The 18,454-nt window shown below is 51.0% G+C and overlaps 4 protein-coding genes across 4 annotated transcripts; 3 read left to right on the top strand and 1 right to left on the bottom strand.

Moving 5' to 3' along the window:
* Positions 1-728: 728 nt before the first annotated feature.
* On the top strand, positions 729-3,045 carry Triagg1_5122 (uncharacterized protein; the record flags this gene model as incomplete). The annotated part of the gene is made up of 2 exons (XM_062899602.1): positions 729-1,832; positions 1,906-3,045. The coding sequence occupies 2 exons, from the start codon at positions 729-731 to the stop codon at positions 3,043-3,045; spliced, it is 2,244 nt and encodes a 747-aa protein (XP_062755947.1).
* Positions 3,046-4,168: 1,123 nt separating this feature from the next.
* Triagg1_5121 (uncharacterized protein) lies at positions 4,169-4,723 on the top strand (the record flags this gene model as incomplete). Its single annotated transcript, XM_062899601.1, has 2 exons — positions 4,169-4,435; positions 4,643-4,723. 2 exons carry the CDS (start codon positions 4,169-4,171, stop codon positions 4,721-4,723), a joined length of 348 nt encoding a protein of 115 aa, XP_062755946.1.
* An 8,744-nt stretch (positions 4,724-13,467) lies between these two features.
* Triagg1_5120 (uncharacterized protein) lies at positions 13,468-14,232 on the top strand (the record flags this gene model as incomplete). The annotated part of the gene is made up of 1 exon (XM_062899600.1): positions 13,468-14,232. One exon carries the CDS (start codon positions 13,468-13,470, stop codon positions 14,230-14,232), a length of 765 nt encoding a protein of 254 aa, XP_062755945.1.
* Positions 14,233-17,262: 3,030 nt separating this feature from the next.
* Triagg1_5119 (uncharacterized protein) lies at positions 17,263-18,042 on the bottom strand (the record flags this gene model as incomplete). Its single annotated transcript, XM_062899599.1, has 8 exons — positions 17,263-17,367; positions 17,430-17,450; positions 17,519-17,620; positions 17,680-17,691; positions 17,744-17,815; positions 17,872-17,898; positions 17,963-17,974; positions 18,037-18,042. 8 exons carry the CDS (start codon positions 18,040-18,042, stop codon positions 17,263-17,265), a joined length of 357 nt encoding a protein of 118 aa, XP_062755944.1.
* Between the last annotated feature and the right edge of the window lie 412 nt (positions 18,043-18,454).

Below are 18,454 nucleotides of genomic sequence, written 5' to 3'. Positions count from 1 at the left end.
GACTGCCCGATCCGAGTCTAGAAAAACCCTCGCGGAAAATGACAAAGCCTGCCTCGAGGCCGAGTTGTGGGAGCCGGGCCAGTCGACACTGAGACAAAACCGTGCACTGTATCATTTGGCCCCCCAGCTTTCGACACGCCTAGCCCAGCGCTTAGCGGGCTAGGAAGAGCGAACAAGATCCCCCAAGCAACATCAGCCCGAGCTTCACCAGGCTCGTCAGCGACGTGTGGAATCGCCCAGGATTGCGAGCTTCTATCATTTCACAGTATGTTTCACATTTGACGCAGCGCACAGGGCCGCCCAGGGGCCAGGGGCGACATCCCCAGGCCTTCGCTTGGTCGTGCCATGCCAACCCCCAATTGGTGCTGGACAAAGGAGCCACATCAACAACATGCTGACGATTTTTCCATGACAGCACGCTGACAACGACTTCGACTGTTTCTGCGTCTCTCCCCCGTCGATCGCAAGCGATAGAGCCGTTTTGCTTCGGAGCCGCATCGCATCGACAAAATATCCGTTTGAGTTCAATCTGCGGCACGCGTGTCTTTGTCTTTGTTTTTTTTTTCGGTTGCCCTTGTCTCAGCGGCGCCGGTGGTTGGCGATTCCCGAAAAAAGCCCAACGGTTTTACTCAACGCGTATCGACATAAAAACGAACCTACGTTGAGCGACGGCAAATTTGCGTTTTCTTCACAGCCACATACCCAACGTGCCTTCCTAAGCCCTACTCATGACTGCCGTCGCAAATCCTCCAACGTTTCCACAGATCTCCCGGCCGCCATGGGGCACTATTAATGGCAACAACCAGATGAATTCAGAGGATGTCAGAGGCATGTTCATGACCCGCAAGAGTAGTCTCTCGCGAAGCAGTTCATCCTCCTCCATCGCCTCAAACGCCTCCAATACGACTGTTGCGACGAATGGCTCCCACTCCAATGCCACATCGCTGTCATCAGCTTCGGATTTAAGTCAGTGGTCGAATGGCAGCGCAGGCAGAAAGAGACCTCAACCAAAGAACCCTTGGCCGACCGGTAAAGAAAACGTGCAGCCCGACTTTTCGAGGCTTCCTCAAGGAAGACCCAACGGCATGGTGCCGCCCCACGGCGCCATGCAACAGGGCGGACCGGGACAGCCTCAAATGGGGCCTCAGGGAATGATGCGACCCATGGGGCCCAACGAGCAGCAGTTCCCCCCCGGTCAGCCCATGCTCTATCTACTGTCTTTAAACGGCACCTTTGAGCGCAAGACGATCGCAGTGCCATTTGCTCCCGATTCCATACGAATCGGACGGCAGACGAACCAAAAGACGGTGCCAACTGCCACGAATGGCTTCTTCGATAGTAAAGTGCTATCGCGGCAGCATGCTGAAATCTTTGCCGAACGAAACGGCAAAATCTACATTCGGGATGTTAAATCCTCAAACGGCACTTTTGTCAACGGCACCCGATTGTCTCAGGAGAATCGTGAATCGGAGCCCCACGAACTCCAGACTGCCGACCATCTGGAGCTCGGTATTGACATCGTCAGCGAAGATCAGAAAACCGTCGTTCACCACAAGGTCGCCGCGAAAATCGAGCACGCCGGGTTTTTAAATACGTCGAACAACGTTTTGGATATGAACTTTGGAGACCTGGACCCCGCCAACAATGCCATGATGATTCCTGCCGGGGCCATGCAGATGCGAGGCCGCGCCGGAAGCAACATGTCCATGGGCAACAACGGTCGTATGCTTGTTAACGGCGGCACCATGAATGGCCATATGAATGGAATGGCGCAGCAACGTCCCTTTTTCCTAACACCTATCGCTACGGATCAGATTCTGAAGCGTCTTTCTGTGAGCACCACACAAAACTCTCCTAGGGGGTCTGTTTCCCTTGCTTCTTTCTTTCCGCTAACATTGTCGCCAGAATGAAATGAGAAGCGCCAAACTTCAGGCTCAAGATCTGAGTCGCACTAACCAGTTCATCAACACCCTATTATCGAAAGATGACCTCAAGGACGTCGAAAAATCCGAAGCCGAACAACAAAAACCTCAGACTCTGGTCAACGGCAATAGTCTGTCATTTAGATCAGATCCAAAAGCGCGTTTCTCAGACCCTCCCGCACCTCCACCCCAGCAGCCTCTTCCTGAAAAGCCAGACGTGCCCTCTCTCAAACGAGGCTCCTTGGAGAGGCCGAAGTCGGACTCGGCAAACTCATCTCCGATCCGCCAAGAAAACCTGAGCCAAATCATTCAGCTCACTGAAGCACTCAATAATGCGAAGCGAGATATTGATACCCAGACGGCGCGTATGCGCGAGTTAGAAATGATGCTTCAGAAGGAGCGGGAAGCGCGCGAGTTGGCAGAGGAGCTGGCCAGGCGACTGGAAGAGTCAGCCAACAATATCCAGGTCAACGGTGTTGCATCTCACGAAGAGCCTGGTGAAATTCAGGAGTCAACACATGATGTAAACGATGCTGTTGAGACGATGACGGTGTTGGCGGAGTCGGAGGAGACATCACAAGTCGACAAGGTTGCCCAGGAGACGGCGGCAGCGCTACAATCTCGCATCGACACCATGGATGAGCAGATGCGAGAGTTGCGAACGCAGATGGAGCAGTGGAGGAACCGATGCGAGGCTGCCGAAGCCGAGCGGGATTCTGGCAGGAAGACTCTTGAAGAAATGGTTATCCAGCTCCGGGAGGAGGAGGCCAAGCGGGTTGCGGCCGAAGAACGACGACGATCTCGCTCAAGAACACTCCGCAATGAGCGAGACGGAGAAGCAAAGGACGCCGTTGCATCTCCCACTTCTGAAATTGCCAAATTGGCACTTGAGCAGGAAAGATCTCTGACGAATTCCAGTCAGGATTCGGGAGACGTCCCCAATCTATCGAGGGCCAATACGATTACTCCTCAAACCTCACCAAGAGGAGGCCCTCTAAGCAGCCAGCACCTGCGAGCCGGCATCCCCTACGCCTCCATGATTGGCGTGGTGCTGCTCGGCATGGGGTTGATGGCATACATGAATGGATGGCAATCATCCCCGTCCCAGGCCGTTGAACGATAAATGTCAAGTGTCTTTAGGCGTTTTCTGCATTGCATTTATACTTTTTATGATGCGAGCTTTCTTATTGTATTCCACAATGCTTGTCTTTGAGCAGCACGGCATAGCACACGGTTATCAACACTTGATCAATATCCAACGGTGACGAGAAAAATGGAGGCAATCATGAGCAGCACAGCACACTCGAAAAGAACTGGACCTTTTTTTCCCTTTACTTTTTTCCACCCCTTTTGTAGGTATACTAGGGCTAAGCTTTTGCTTTTGTACCAACGACACAGCTTGATTTCCTTTTTGTCCTCCACCTTACCTTCCTTCCAACGTGAAGATTTCTTTTTTCTTTTCTTTTTTTTTTTGTCAAGAGGAGAACGGGCTATGTGAACCACATGGCTTTTTGGAGACTTGTGCTTTCTTGAAAGGATAGGAAATACGTTTCAGAGTCAGGATCGATGATGAATGAGAGAAAGCGAGTTAGTCAACTTCTCGACCAAAGAAGGATGCGCTGCGTTCTTTCTTCTTCTTTTTTATTTTCTTTTTTAGCAGATATGGGTTGCATAGTATGCGGTTAAATTGGGGGCATAATAACAGACTTTAACGTTGAACTTGCACCTTGTATGTACAACACATACAGACATGCCTTACGATGGAACGATTCAGATGATACGGGACTTTTTATGTAAGTAAGTTTTGGGGGGTTTCAAATAAAACTCTGATTGCTATTACTGGAGATGGTGGTTCTCTTTTACTGCGATGTGATGTGAAGCCTGTCTTTGGGGTTGAATGCAGAAGCTCAAGCAATTGGCTCTGGTTTCGTGTATATCCGACGGGATGCGGCCCCACCAAAATCCGGGACGCTTGGGAAAAGCTTCGGTCCGATCGGCCACAATCATTCGATGGATCGAAGCCTGTGATATCATTTTCCCTTTCTGCATTGACATTGACGACACGCGCAGCAACGCGACGAGTCAATTCACAGGCAGAGCCAGACAGACACCCTGTGCCGCTGCTGCTTCGTCATCGCATACGAGACACGGAATCGAGACACGGAATCCGTTGTGACCGACTGGGAGATAGGATAGGATAGCTGTTGAGACCGGCGCCAGTACAATCACAATCACAATCAATCACGATGCCGACGTTCCAGAACAAGACATTCCGCTCGTCGGCCGACGCGGGCAAGATCGGCATGAAGTATCGATCCCTCATAGGCAAACATCCGTTCCTCACCTTTGGCTTGCCCTTTATCGCCGTCATTGTGGCTGGGTCGTTTGTCCTGACGCCCGCGACGGCGATTCGATATGAGAAGCACGATCGAAAGGTGCGGCAGCTGACCAAGGACGAGGAGCTGAATGTGAGGAGGGCGGCACGGAAGGTGGACATGAAGGAGGAGTACTACGTGAGTTTGCCTTTTTCTTCCTCTCTACTCGTACTTGCGAGGAGGAGTTGCCTTTTCCCTCTCTACCCGTACGAGTACTTGCGAGGAGTAGTTGCCTTTTCTCTCTCTACCGTACGAGTACACGCAAGGAGTAGTCGTGGGGATATGCAGGGGCAGCAGAATTAGGAATAATTCCACTCGATTCGAGGCTAACACAGGAGGCTGCAGAGACTTGCCGGGAGGGATCTGGACAATTGGGAGCAGCAGCGCGTCAAGAGGCTGCCCGGAGAGAGCGATGGAATCCTGTAAGATGCTGGCTGAGACACAGGCCCAATTGCGTGATATTTTCCAAGGCGAGACATGAGATGCGAGGGAACATGCCGTGCGACGCTATTGCCGACGGCAACACGGGGGAAAAAAAAGAAATTACTACCACAAATGAGAAAATGGAGAAGAGAAAAGAAAAATTGGACGAACACAAACAAACAATATAATGGTGGGAGCGGCATCGTCGGTTGATTGGATACCAAGGACCTGGAGCCGGGCTCAGCTGAAAAAGCCTTCTCTCTTGGCGTTATTTTTATCTTGCTCCTTTTTCTTTTCTGGTCGCCTCAGCGCTCAGCCCTACTCTACTCACTTACGCCACCATCTCTCGACACTATTGCCATCACTGTTAGTGAATGAAAGCAATAGTCTTTCTTATCAACACGGAATGCCTTGAACCAGGACTCAGATGGACCAGCATAGTCCAACGGTCGCCGATTACTATTGGCACTAGTACCAGCATCTCGATTCAAGCGGACGACGGCTCTGGACTCATAGTGACTCAGATCAACGGCAGGGGCAGAGCGCAAATCCAAATCTCTACAACAGAGACAGCCATCACATGAACCGTGGTGTCGGTATCATCACTCACGGGGGGGACCCTGCAGCGTGGGATGAAGTAATATCTTTGTACGCCCTGCGTGCCCAGAGGCTGGATAGCATCGGGTCCTGTCAAATGAGAAAGGAACAAGCTGGGACAAATCCCGTCCATGGGGATGTAAGCCCAATAGGGCGCTCCTCCTCCTCCTGCAAGGGGGGGACCCCGAGGCCCCGGGCTGTACGAGTTACCGGTTTCTTGTTTCCATCACATCCTCGGGACTGGAACTGGGCTGAGGGCTTTTTTCCAGGAGGGGGGGGTGTATGATTTCTGGAATTTGGGGAATCCGATGTACTACTAGCCAGGGGTATCAATATTTTCAACTCTTGTGTCACGACTTTTCTTTTTTTATCCCAAGTTTTTGTCTTATAGCGCGACACGCCCTCGTCAGGATCGCTACTCTCAGCCTGCGGGCGCCCGTCTCGCCAAGTTTGCTCAGTACTAACCCCATGAGAGCCAAGGACGCAAAATCGAGGCCCAAGCCCTCGGGAGCGTCGTTGCTGACAAGCCAAAAAAAAAAAGGGACAGGGGGGACGTGCCGTGCCGCCAGGGTTGCGGGAATGTGGTGGATGCCTTCTTCTTCTTCTTTTTGGGTAACGATCAAGGGGGGATATTCTTACAAGGGGATTCCTTGAGCAATCTCGATGTTCTTTACGGAGTACAGATACAGTCTTTATTTCCCACTTGGGGACCGGGTGAGAGAGATTGGTTGTCTGACAAATGCTGGGATGTCGGACGTTTCCAGAGATTGATACGCCGGCTTGTTTCTACGGAGTGCGGAGTTTATCAGTCTAGATACGTGAAAGGAAGGCAGAAAGAAAAAAAGAAGAGTCATGGAGATGAAAAATGACAGGTTCGAATTGTACCTCGTATGTATAGAATCCACCCTGGTCCGAGGTAAGCGAATAGGGCGAAGTGACGGCCCTTGTCGGAGAGATTGGCCACGCGAGCCTCCAAGCTGTCGGGATCCCGTCTGTGACTCTGTGCCTGTGCCTGTAAGACGATGCCCAATCTTTCTTTTGTATAGGCGTCCCTGGAGGGGGGGGGGGGGGGGGGGGGATCTTGGATGGATGGGTGTCAATATAATATTTTTTTACGGCGATTTATTTTGGTATCTGTGTGAGGCTGTATACATGACTTGTAGCTTTTATCTGGCTGGGGGAGTCTGTATGATGGAGGGATCCCTTGGTGTATTGGAGCGCAAATAACGTGTACTCATGTACGCGGCTGGCTCTTTCTTCCCACCTCCTCCAGTGAGGCTAAAAATGCTGTGAAAAGACTCAGCTGTAGGGCACGCTCAACCATTGGATGCCAATAAATTCCCATGGTCTCGGGTGAGGTTAAAAATGCTGTGAAGATTCAAATACACCTATGAAAGACTCACAACGCGGCTTCAAAATCGGTGACCGGTCAACCATTGGATCCCGATTTCCCAGGGCCTCGGTTGAGGTTAAAAATGCTGCCCTGGATCGATTTTGAGAGTCGATGCCCAACCGCGTAGGTACCCAACAATAATGCCCAACAACCGTATCAACTTAGTTACTTCATACCAGGTAGTAGATCCGCATATGTGAAAGCCCCAACTACCTCTTACATTATTTTCAAATTATGCTATTCGAAAAGAAAAACGAAGCGATAGCGAAAGAAATCGTCGCCGGTACGTACGGATAGCAACAGCAGTAAAAACAGCCTACCCAGTAGCTACAACTAATACAGACACCCACTCGTATAGTAGATGGACTCACATCAAACCCTCAACTCAACGGCCCCCAACCCAAATCAAAACCTGCTTCATAATCCATTTCAAATCACTCCTCCAAACCCCATCCCTCAACGCCTCATAATCCATCACCACATCCCCCCTAAAACCCCAACACAAGAACAGAATAGCACAACGCCCCAAACACCAAAGATCATCCCCCCTCCCGACTCCTCCATGAGCCCCGAAGCCTTATCAACCCCTTCTCTCTCACACCAAAAATCCTCCCAGAACCACATGAATTTGGAATTGAATTCAACCACTAGTCCAGGGCCGGCAAACAAAACCGACATCCTCCACGTCACCCCCAGGTCCAGGGTAAGCCCGTCACCCATCACCCGTCCACTACCCATCTCGAGAAAACTTAGCCGTAGATCCTCAGACTTCTTTTACTGACTCAGTATTTAGCCCGATTCCCAACGGCTGGCCCTACGTGTACCTCACCTTTTGACATCCTGAACCATTGCCTTAAAATTAGCCCTGTCAGACCAATCTAACCACAAGGCGCAGTTGCATTACCGGCAACTATGCCATGCCCGCTGCGGAGAAGCCTGTACTATAATCGCCTCGCCTCCAGGGTATTAGTCTCCCGTGAATGTGAGGGGAGCATGCTCATGTCATCTTGGGCTAATTAACACCTAAAGACGCGGATGTCTGGTTACCGAGAGCCATTACGTGGCAGACTGTGTAAGCCGCGGGACGTGGTTGATACGAAAGCTGCATTGTCGTCTCTAGGTTAGGCTTCATCTTTGCTCTTTCTAGGTGCTTCGTCCATATATGTGTCAATACATTGGGTGATGCTATGGTGATTTTGACGGAGGCAGGCAAGTGTATCAGGCTGATTGATATTCCAGCAAGACAGCTTGATATAGCATTGTGATATCTTATTGGATACTTGCTTCATCGTTAACACAAGCTGTGGGAATCATCATCAAGTGATTATTGGCATGATTGGGTTGACCAACACGCACAAGGCTCATTAGAGCCAATCAATGATTTGCCCTCCTACTATCAACATGAACCTTCATGTTATTTCAACTTCATTTTGCTAATATCATGTCAAGTCCTCTTCTGCCCCTTCATCTGCCGCAACTCATCAGTAATCAGTGGCAGCCCGCTACTCGTCTCGGCTTGAGGCTAGTGTACAAACATAGCACAAACAAACACTAGCTTCCAGCGGGACGATTGCGGCACGCCTTGCGGGCGCCCATTCGGCATCGGGAGAATACAGGGCAGACAGTCTCGCGGCCTGTGGAGCGCCGCGATAGCCGGGTGGGACGAGAGTTGCGCGCCGCGGGAGCAGCGGTTTATCGAGGCGCTTCTCTATCATAGTGCTGGCATTTGTGTCTGATCATCACCACAGGGCAGAGTGTTTGAGCCTTGTGGCCCTCTGACAGGATACTCCGCACATGGCGGGATGGCTCATCTATTTCGTAAGCAGTAGGAAGCGAAGGCGAAGAACGGCAGGACTGTTGCCGCAACTAGACTGGTCACGGAGTTGGCAACTGACAAATTGCGCAGATTTGCTTACCATGGCCGTGGGAGCGACGGGAAGGACGTGATCGTCTAACGCAGGGAGAAGAATACTAGTGCATCCAGGGCCGTGGTTTTTGTCGTGAGTAGTCTGTGTTGCTCCCCAAAAGCAATATGGGTGTGTGATAACGGGACCGTGGAGTTGGTACTGCCCAACATGACGCACGGCTCGAGCAAGGGACACACCTCAACGAGCCAAAATTTGAGCCGTGATATTTTTATTCTATTTTTTTTTTTTTTTTTGGAGAGAGAGAGATGCAAGGGTCGCAAAGACCAAGGGGGCCTGGACACAGAGCAGGGAGCAACAGACAAGCAAATGACCAAATGATCAAGTGATGAGGAGGTAAGGGTCCGACAACGTGGTAGCGACGAGGGTAACATTGTCGCGGTCCCGTGGACTTGGAATTCTGCGCGTCGCAGACCTGGCGACCAGGCTGTCGGTTTTTGCAACTGCCGCTTCCATGCGAGGAAAACCGACTGATGCCAAAGGATGGCCGACCCCAGTTGGTCATGTCGCCGAAGGCTTGCAGAGCGGGAGGAGTGCGAGTGCCTTGTATCACATCACGGTGATGGCCACTACAAGTCATTCGGGGGTGGGTTCTGAATCAATTGGGCGTCGCCGCATTCAGTTGAAGGCGGGCTTTACCGCAGTCGCAGGCTATTGTGCTTCGCGATGCCCACAGAGGTCGGCGATATTGGCAAATGTAGGGCGCACATGTTGCTCCGTACTCAAAAGTGGTGGCCGCATGCGTATGTTTGACAATAATGGCAGACTGGTTGTCATGTTGGGGCCTGGACCCCTGGATGCTGTCAAGCACTCCAAAATGACACGGCTCTGTCATGCGGCACAACCACTCTGCGGCTTGCAGTGCGACGGCAATCGGCTATGCATGCGTGTTTCTTGCGTGCAGCTCTAGCTTGCGCCGTACCTGCAGCCAGCGGCCTTGTGATCACACACATGCATCTAGGGACGCAACCACCAAGATGGGTTTGCACGAGCTACATCGGGCAAGTCGGCGGGGCGGCTGAACGAATATTGAAGCGCAATCTCAACGCACCGGTGTTGGGGGCCGCATCGTGCGTGTTGCGTTGTGCAAATTTCAATAAAAAGAAGGAAACAAAGACGGTGGTGTTGGTTGCTCTGGAGCCGCCCACCTGGTGCGCGGAGTCGTTGCCTCTTGAGCTGTTGTTGTGTATACTCGTACAATATGCATGTCTAATGCGGCTGGGCACTTGGACTGATGGGTCATGAATGAGGACGTGCATGAATGGTCGCCGAACATCGTGATGCTCACCCCGTCGTGGCTCAAACTAAATTGCAGTCGAAGACGTCAAAATGATTCAGATCCTCTGTACGGGGTAGGCTTGAGAAAAAGAAAAGTGCTCCTTCGTAAAAGCGGTAAATTCACGGAGAGTCATCGCGCTTGCAGAGGCCCAGCGCGGACGGCAGCGTGCGATAAGTCATGTCTCGGACTGGCGATCTCTGGCTATCGGGCTTCTATCGGTCGGCGAAGGATCAGACACGTAGGCCATTTGATTCGAACCTCATCCGATACCAAGATTGATCTACCATGCGGTGTGCTTGGTTGGGCTGCCAACACCATTTCCCACCGCTGGACACCCTGTCACGACTCTAATTTAATGAGATTGCGGCTGCAAGATGCTGGTACGGCTGACCTGTCAATGCTGCAGGTCTCGCTGCAAGAAGCAACAAAAAGGAAGGCGCTCGTGCCTGCAAAGTGGTATTCGGCAGAGATTGCAGCTTGGCCCCCCCAGATATGCCCCTTGCGCTTGTTGTTTCTTTTTCGTCCTCGTAGATTGTCCATCGACGCACGTTGATTGGCCAATTGTCCGAGGTCTTGGGACAGAGGTGAAAACGTGGGGTTGTGACAGGCTTCACGGTCCAAGGGGAATATTGCGGTGGTGCAACGCCGCTGTGAGGCTTCGTCCTCGGGATTCGCAGATACTTCGGCCGACAATCAACCCCTCAGTGACGATGTTCTGAATCGCAAAGTTAATTCCCAGCTTAATTTTGACTTTTGACAGCGCAGCCATGGTTCCTGGGAGGCGTTGAGGGGAAGGCCAGCATGGCGAATGAGTGATCGCCGTGGTGCAAGCCACACATGCCGATACCCATGTCCTGCTGAACGCCATTATCTAAGCGATCTGGCTAAGGCGATGCGGGACCGCCGTTCTTTTTGCTCGCTTGCGAAGAATAGACATGATGGCGTTGAGGGGGAGAAGAGGAGCAAAAAGCAACTGGGCAAATAGGAAGCTAGTTGCATCTTTGATTGGGTCATGCATACTTCGTGGCTGCACGAAGCAGATCTTATGCCGCGTCTCCTGCCAAGCACGTTGCGTCGGGTTCATGATCGATCGGTCTGGATTCTCAGCCTCGGAGGGCCCCGATCAGCGTGGCCGTGATGCGACGGGGGGATGGAGAAGGCTGAGCTTCCTCGACCCACCAGCCTGGACATTGGTTTCGAGGGCGATGAATGCGGTATGTATTCGCGCTGTGGACAGGCATGTGCATATGGAGCCGTATGAGGCTGCATGAAGCTGTGATAGCTGGTAATATTGGTGTTGTGAGAAGCTGTGCGAAGCTGTGATGAAGCTGTAAAAGCTGTGAACATGGTGATCGGTGATTGTTTCAGAGAAGTTACTTTTTGGAGCTCCGTATTTGCAGCAGGGAGGAACACTTGCTCCGCATCTCCGTACATACACGTATCGTGCTATCTTGAGACCTCACGCATTAGCGCATCCATGTGCTAAACGGGTACAGGAGCGCTACCTGCCGCTAATTGAGAGGCAGCGGCGGCAAGAGAGTCAGAGAGAGGAGGTGATCGCTTCCTGCCTGCTCTAGGCTTCAGTACAGGTCAGAGCACCTTACTAGTCATAGCAGAAGTACCTCCTCGTAGGTAGGTAGGGATGGAGCGGGTAAATACGACTACAGCCAAGAAAAGAAAAACACCATCAATGGCTTTTTTTTTTTCGATCGTCGCCACGATGGAATCATGGCTAACGACGTTAGCGTGGCCCGTCACTCATCAACCACGCAGCTGACCGCAAAACTATCACCGCCAAAAGCAATTCTCATCACATAGTGCCTCTCGATCCACACGGTTCCTGAGCGATCGAGCCAGGGCGCGGGCAAACGAGACACCCGCTAACGGGCTTTTGACTTTGACGATGCAGTTAGCACGGCCGGTGGCTTCGTCCAGAGCCCTGCCAAGACATTGATAGGTACCAGACCGCTCTCCAGAGCTCCAAGTACGAGTACCAGTCAGGGACCTGCATCTCCTCCATTGCATCTGGCCATCACTACCGACGTCGTCGTCGCATCGAGGCATTCTGCGGGCTTTCTTGCAAAACCAGCGCGCGCTGATGGACGCCGTAGCCCTGCTCCTGCGCTGTAATTACTGCCTGCCAGGTAGCCCGTGATTGCGCTGACTGCGAGGATGCCGGTATCAGATGCTCCAGGTATCAAAACCCCAGGGCCACAAGAGTCAAACGGCAATGGCGGGCGTCGGCCAGCAGAGGACATGGGAACCTGTCGGCATGACGTCGCCCACACGGCATGCAAGTACTTTACAGTAGCTCAGCGCAAAGTTTTGGCAGTGTGAAGCCACCGGGGGGACCCCCTGGTCTGGTCTGAATTCCTAGCAGCTGGACGACCGGGGTTCGTCAGCCCATGATTACGAGGTGTGGCCGTGGTTGGCTTGGCCAGGACGACGCTGGGTAAAGGGCCAGGATTCTGGCGCAGGGCAGCTTGTTTCGTTTGGTTTAGATCGCCCCAATCATGCTGAAGCAGACTTGACGCACACACCCACGCAAGCACTCGCCATGACAGCGTCGTTGGCAGCGTGTTCCACACCGGGCTCTTGGAAAGTCCAGAAGCTGTTGGAACAGAACTCTCTACCTTCGCTATCCAAGGTACAACACAACAGAGAGAAGACAAGCCACCAGCACATGCCAAGCCCATGTCGGCAAAGCCAAAGGTCCTTGGCGTTCCGAGACCGACTCATGAAGCACAGAGTTACAGCCGCGGGCACCAGAGTTCACGGAGGGGACGGGTCTTAGTTGGAGTCATCACGACAGTTCGAAGGCGTCAATGTGGAGAAGCCCAAGCTGCCGTAAGGCCTAGCAGGACGCCCTCAAGCCCTGGGCAAGCTGCTCAGCAGGACCGGTGCAAGACAAGTCGAGCATTTCGCAGGTACGAGACGAGAGCCGGCCAAAGCCACCGCCCGGTCCAGGCTCCATCCGACACCCATGCTCTCAGGACTTATACTAGCCCTGCAATTCACACGCCCACGCCCACCAAGACTGGGTGCTCGTACACGCCCTCACCTCCCACACCTCCGCATCATGGACGATTCGCACATATATGGAAGCATCTCCTCTCGGCACTCCGGAAGTTCCTGCATCACAGCCTCATCCATCAACTACTCCTCAGAACCAGCTCTCTGAGCTTTCAAAGGGCACCAGATCGACCGAGTTTTGGAATTTGCATCTTGGACGAATCAACCACCTCTGATCTGATCGTCTGTTTCGCCACCTCCTGCATTTGTGTGCCAGATAACGACCATCACACGCACGACTACATCATACACCTTCTCCTCACCCTCCCTCTGCACTTGATTGGGCCGATCGATCCGCCTTAGCTTGCATATCGATTGAGTTTGCTCTTCATCATTAATATATATTATCAACACCATCGCCCTCACACAGCGTCAACTATTTTCTCATCCAAACCCCAAACGACTTACACCCACTCACACTTATACTCACAACCTACCCACACCCACACACTAAGCATCTACAACAACCACCATCGCCATCATGCCCATCTTCAGCGGTCTTGGCCAGCGAAGAGGGTCGAAGCCTCGGGAGCTGCACATTCGCAAGGTCTCATTCTCCGGCTGCTCGCTTGCTTCTACTTCCGACCGATCATTTTCTTCCGACTCATCAACATCAACCATCCGCGCCATCACTCCTAGCCTGGCTACCAGCGTCGGCACCGCTTCCAGCTTCGACAGCTTCTCTATCCACTCAGCCTCTCAACCTCCCAAACGGCTACATGACCGGCCATTCATCATGACTAACCAGCAACACTACGAGTCGGCGCCGACGTTTTATGATAGCGAGGATACCGAGAGCAGTGATATGGAGGCGTCAGAGAGAGATTTTGACGGAGAGGATGAGGACCTGCCTCAGTTCACCATGGAGCTGCCTCATGCCAGCCCTGTGAACCACCACGAATATGAGAGTGGGGATGAGCCACGGGACTACTTCTTCCAGTACATCAACAAGCGACCTTCTCTACCACGGTCTCGCTGGTCGGAATCTACCATTGAAAGCATCGACTCACTAGATGACATGACTCCTGTGACGAGCATGTCCGAGCCCGTCTCGTCAAACACCATGGCTGAAGCCGAAGAAGCTGAAGCCGCAGGCGCGTCCACGCCTAGCACCATTACCTCTATCTCCCCCGCCCCCAAGAGACCTACCTTCAAGACTGTGGACAGTTTTGAAGACTACGTCAGGCGCGGAGGGTGGAAGCGAAGAGGCATCGTCTTCAATCGCGACGAAGTCGATACATATTAAACCTGATCACACATCAACACAACCATCTCCTATCAACCAGTATATTCTCTTCATGGCACATATTTTATCATTATCAGGGATTTAACTTTTTTTCTTTTTAATCATCAACATACGCACGCTGCACGCAAGACTTGGAGTCTACCTATTTTGTCTTTTTTTCTTTTTGTTTTAAGGGTTATACGGGAAGGATTCATTGGGCACTTGACGACGGTCTCGGATTACGGCCAGTCACAAAAAAAGAAGCGACGCTTGCAACACTGCACTTTTTTCTTTTGCTATTTGGGAATTAGGGACGAAGCGACGGCTGGAAGGGACATCGATTCGCATTGGATACCCGAGGGGGGTGGACCCAAGACAACCACACGCTACAATATGTCTATCATTGACTACTTTTCTTTATTGTTTATTTTCTTGCATCTATCTACTATAGCCTATAGCTACTATACTCACATGGGCACAACGCCTCCAAACACCTTGCTCCAAGATTATCAATACAGAGCACAAACAAATCACCCTTGTTCCTCAAGTTTGCAGTGACTCTACCAGTAGAAAATCTTTCAACTCTTATCTGCCATGGCTAAGTCGGCAATCACTTTTCACAGCCGAATCTCGGCGTCGTCATTCCTCTCCACTTGGACGGACAATGGCGTGCCGTACGAGATGCCGAGCCACGCGACTTTTCGGCACCAAAAAAAACCCTGCCTTAGTACCTGTACCTAGCTGGGGTTTTTTTCAGCAGCCTTCTCTCTCTCCCCTCCATTTTTTTTTTTCTTCGCCGGGCATCGTGACCTGGAAAGAAAAAATGAGGGCCTCGGCAGCGCCGTCGCATGGTTGAGCCGGATTTAAACCAAGTGGATGCGGGTGCTGCTATTAATAACGGGAGGGAGCAGAGCAGAGCAGGGGTGTCTTGTATGCGTTCTGTCCTGTGTGCCTTACAGTAGCAGCATTTCGTATGTACAGCGTGCACAAGTTTTCTTTTTCGATCGGGATGCGTGTACTCCGTAGAAGACGATGGAAGGCTTACGAGTGGTTGGAATGGAACGCGGACTAAAGCATGCAAGTAAACTTGTATGGCATAAAAGTAGAGCATGTTTAGAAAGATGACTTGCAGCAAGAGTGGCAATTGGATTTTCTTCTGCACACGTCGCTCGATTTACCTCGTCTAGTAAATTTATACGCCCTCGTTGAGTTTCGTTCATCGTTGAGTTTTTGGCGTATTCGGCTTTGACCAAAATACGCTTTTAGCCTTGTCTCTGCCCTTTTCCGAAACGCGGCTCAACAAAAAGCTTACCGTGGTCGGCCGACAAGCATCGCCGGAGAAGGCAAAAGCACGTACGTAACTTTTAGGGATTGTTATTATGGAGTCAAAACAAAAACAAGCTCGATTGCTTTACGAGATTTCACCCCCGGTCCAAAAAAAAAAATAAAAATCAAAGGCTCTGATAAGGCTGAGGCAGCCAGCCCAGCCCCAGTACCTGGGTTTTGATTCCTGATCAGAAGCTTACTTTTTATCACACAGGGCCAAAAGTGTATGTAAGACGTGAAATGAAGGGGACTGGGGGAGGCCTTCCATCCTCTTCTTCCTTTCCAGGGGGGGCACAATGTAAAGTTGCCGTGTAATTTTGTTGAATGCCACGCTGGCGTTACATCACAGGTAAGGCGTGTCTGTTAGGACGCAGCTGAATCTAGATCTTTTTTTTTTCTTTTGCTTCTTCTCCCTTGTTGCCCAATCGGGAACCGCGAGATGTTAGCAGCACCATCGCATAAAAACTAGCAGCCCAAGTAATTAGACCTCACCAGAGAAAAAAGCAAAAAAAGAGACGGTAGAGGAAAATTTTCTAGTGCCCGCGATGTCCTCAGCTGAGCATTCCCAGTAGTCCGGCTGTTAGTCTTCAACTAGACCCCGAAGACCATCACGGACCACGCTGCTAATTTGTCCCTTAGATCCCTTTTTTCCTTTTTCGCTTTGGTTCGAGAGCAAACAGCATGGACCTACGAGATTTGATGGGACGGCAGTGTCCGAGCTACTGAGCACAGCCCTTTTTTTTTCACCTTTGCTTTTTTGCTCGCCGAATCCGCCCTCAAAAGGACGGTGAGCATGATGTAAGACCCAGGAACCCTGAAGGAGCCTCCCGTGCTTTCGGCGATTGACAGGGGCCGGTCCCTGTCAGGTCCACGTGTTGGGGGAGTGTCAGAGCGTTTTCGCAGGATTCCAGTGGGATGGTAATGGCTCCGTAATGCTACGAGCCGAACACGGGTCAGGATCGGGGTGAGACGCGCTGGAATGAGGTGAAGGGCGCTTTGAAAGGAGGATCACGACTTTGCACTACTATTAGCGTTAGGGAGTGAGACACGGAGCGGTGAATGATGTCGCTGTGATACTAACCTGGGTGATGTTAGTCGAGAAATAGACTACGGTCACGACGGAGAGGGAAGAAGGGTAGGGCTGAACGAAACCATTATGGACCGCGTGCTTTGTATCGACTCCCCTTTTAGGTTTGAGGGTAAATGGCCCCATACGGTAAGAGTTCGGCCATGATCTCCATGGAAGAATATTCGTATTGAGAGCTGAGGTAGCGATGGTAGATCTTGTAGTTATTGGTAGATCTTGTAGTGGTAGATAGATCAAGTAGCGGTAGGTAGAGCAAGTAATAATAGTAGCGGATCAACCAGAAGAACAGAGTGGGCAATAGTCCACCATATCAAAACCTTATTACTCGTATGATAACAAGCCGTAGTTGAAGCCAAGACCATCTCCAACAGTTATACACACTCTCTCGCGAAGCCCTTGGGAAACATGGACACAGAAAAAAGCCATATCAAACTTATGATCCATATATTGAACTTCAGTTGATATGCTCTCACAACACGAAAAGGATTCAATCTCCTCGGACACAATACACGGATCGAGTGGTTCGCAACGGGGTTGTCCGTTTGGCGACTTTATCACAGTCGTCCTATCTAAGAAGTTAGCAATGAGAATACCAGTTAATATAGAAAACTACAGAGGTTCTCACCTCAAAATATTTTTTATTTTTCTAAGATCGTTTCGACCGTAATTAGCAAATCGTCGCCATTGCTCCTCCCACCAAACACCACGTCGGAGAAACCTACGTGCATCAGCAGATCGTTCGCCTTAGAAGCACATAGTCAGTATTTATCATAATTTCCATTTCGTAAAACAGCAGATTTCTTACTGCTGCGCGGTCATTGTAGAACTAAAACACAAAAAATTAGCCACAACGAATGCCGAATACTCCATACTGCTTGCTAGACATGCACTTACTGCCGCCTTATTCTCGGCATTGTGATGTAGCGTGTGAATGTCAGTGTTGTATATCAGCCGAAAGCCGAAACCCATGGATCTACTTACTTCCCTCGTGCCTTTCTGTAAGACTAGTTGTTAGCAACGATGAAGAGTATAATGATGCCGCTTTGAAAACTTACATCCACCTTGGCCTGTCAGATAACAAAGTCAGCAAATGAAGAATATAGAGGTATACGCGTGAACGCGCATGACAAGACGGGTGATGGGAGAGGATGAGCAGAATAGGGTGGTGATGAATCGAAGAGACTTTCCACGCTATGAGATTCGTTAATATAATAGGTAAATGAGGCTGCTCGAGTTGCGGAACTTACTTTGGCGGCGGCAACGGCGGCGGGAGGCTGTGATGTTGTTAACGCAATTGTTCGCAGATGTCGATAATATTGACGGGAAATACAAACGTACCGCGGCTCGTTTCTATATTATCATGTTAGCACATCAATACACACGGTTTACAAGTGGGTAATCGGAGTAGGTACAAACATTCCGAGATGAATGCAAGTCAAGGGGTTGATAGGGGCTCAGTAACACCCACGTCAATCCCCCCACCGGGGTATTCTAGCCATATGGGCCATTTTCTCGTCTCTTCTGAGGATTAGCAAAGAGATTCTCACTCACAAGGAGGTCACTTGGCCCAATGTGTGGTTGACTTACGGCGGCTTGTCGGGCCTAACCGGTAGGAGAATGATGGACAGAGAAGAAAAAGAAGGTGTTGGACGGAGACGAAAGACCGCCTTCGTCCGGATAGCGACCGGCATTGGAAGATTGGTCAGAGTATGAATGTAATGCTGGTGATATTGAAGAATGAACAAAAAGAAGAGTGGGGAGGAAATGAGAGAGAATAAACAGTAAATTCGTATTATGGATTTGTTATATGTCTGTTGCATGTCTTACGTT

This window comes from Trichoderma aggressivum (genome assembly GCF_033847375.1).
Source record: "Trichoderma aggressivum f. europaeum strain CBS 100526 chromosome Unknown scaffold_017, whole genome shotgun sequence".
Lineage (NCBI taxonomy): Eukaryota > Fungi > Ascomycota > Sordariomycetes > Hypocreales > Hypocreaceae > Trichoderma > Trichoderma aggressivum.
The sequence above is the reverse complement of the archived record's forward strand: the minus strand, read 5'-3'. Positions and strand labels throughout refer to the sequence as shown.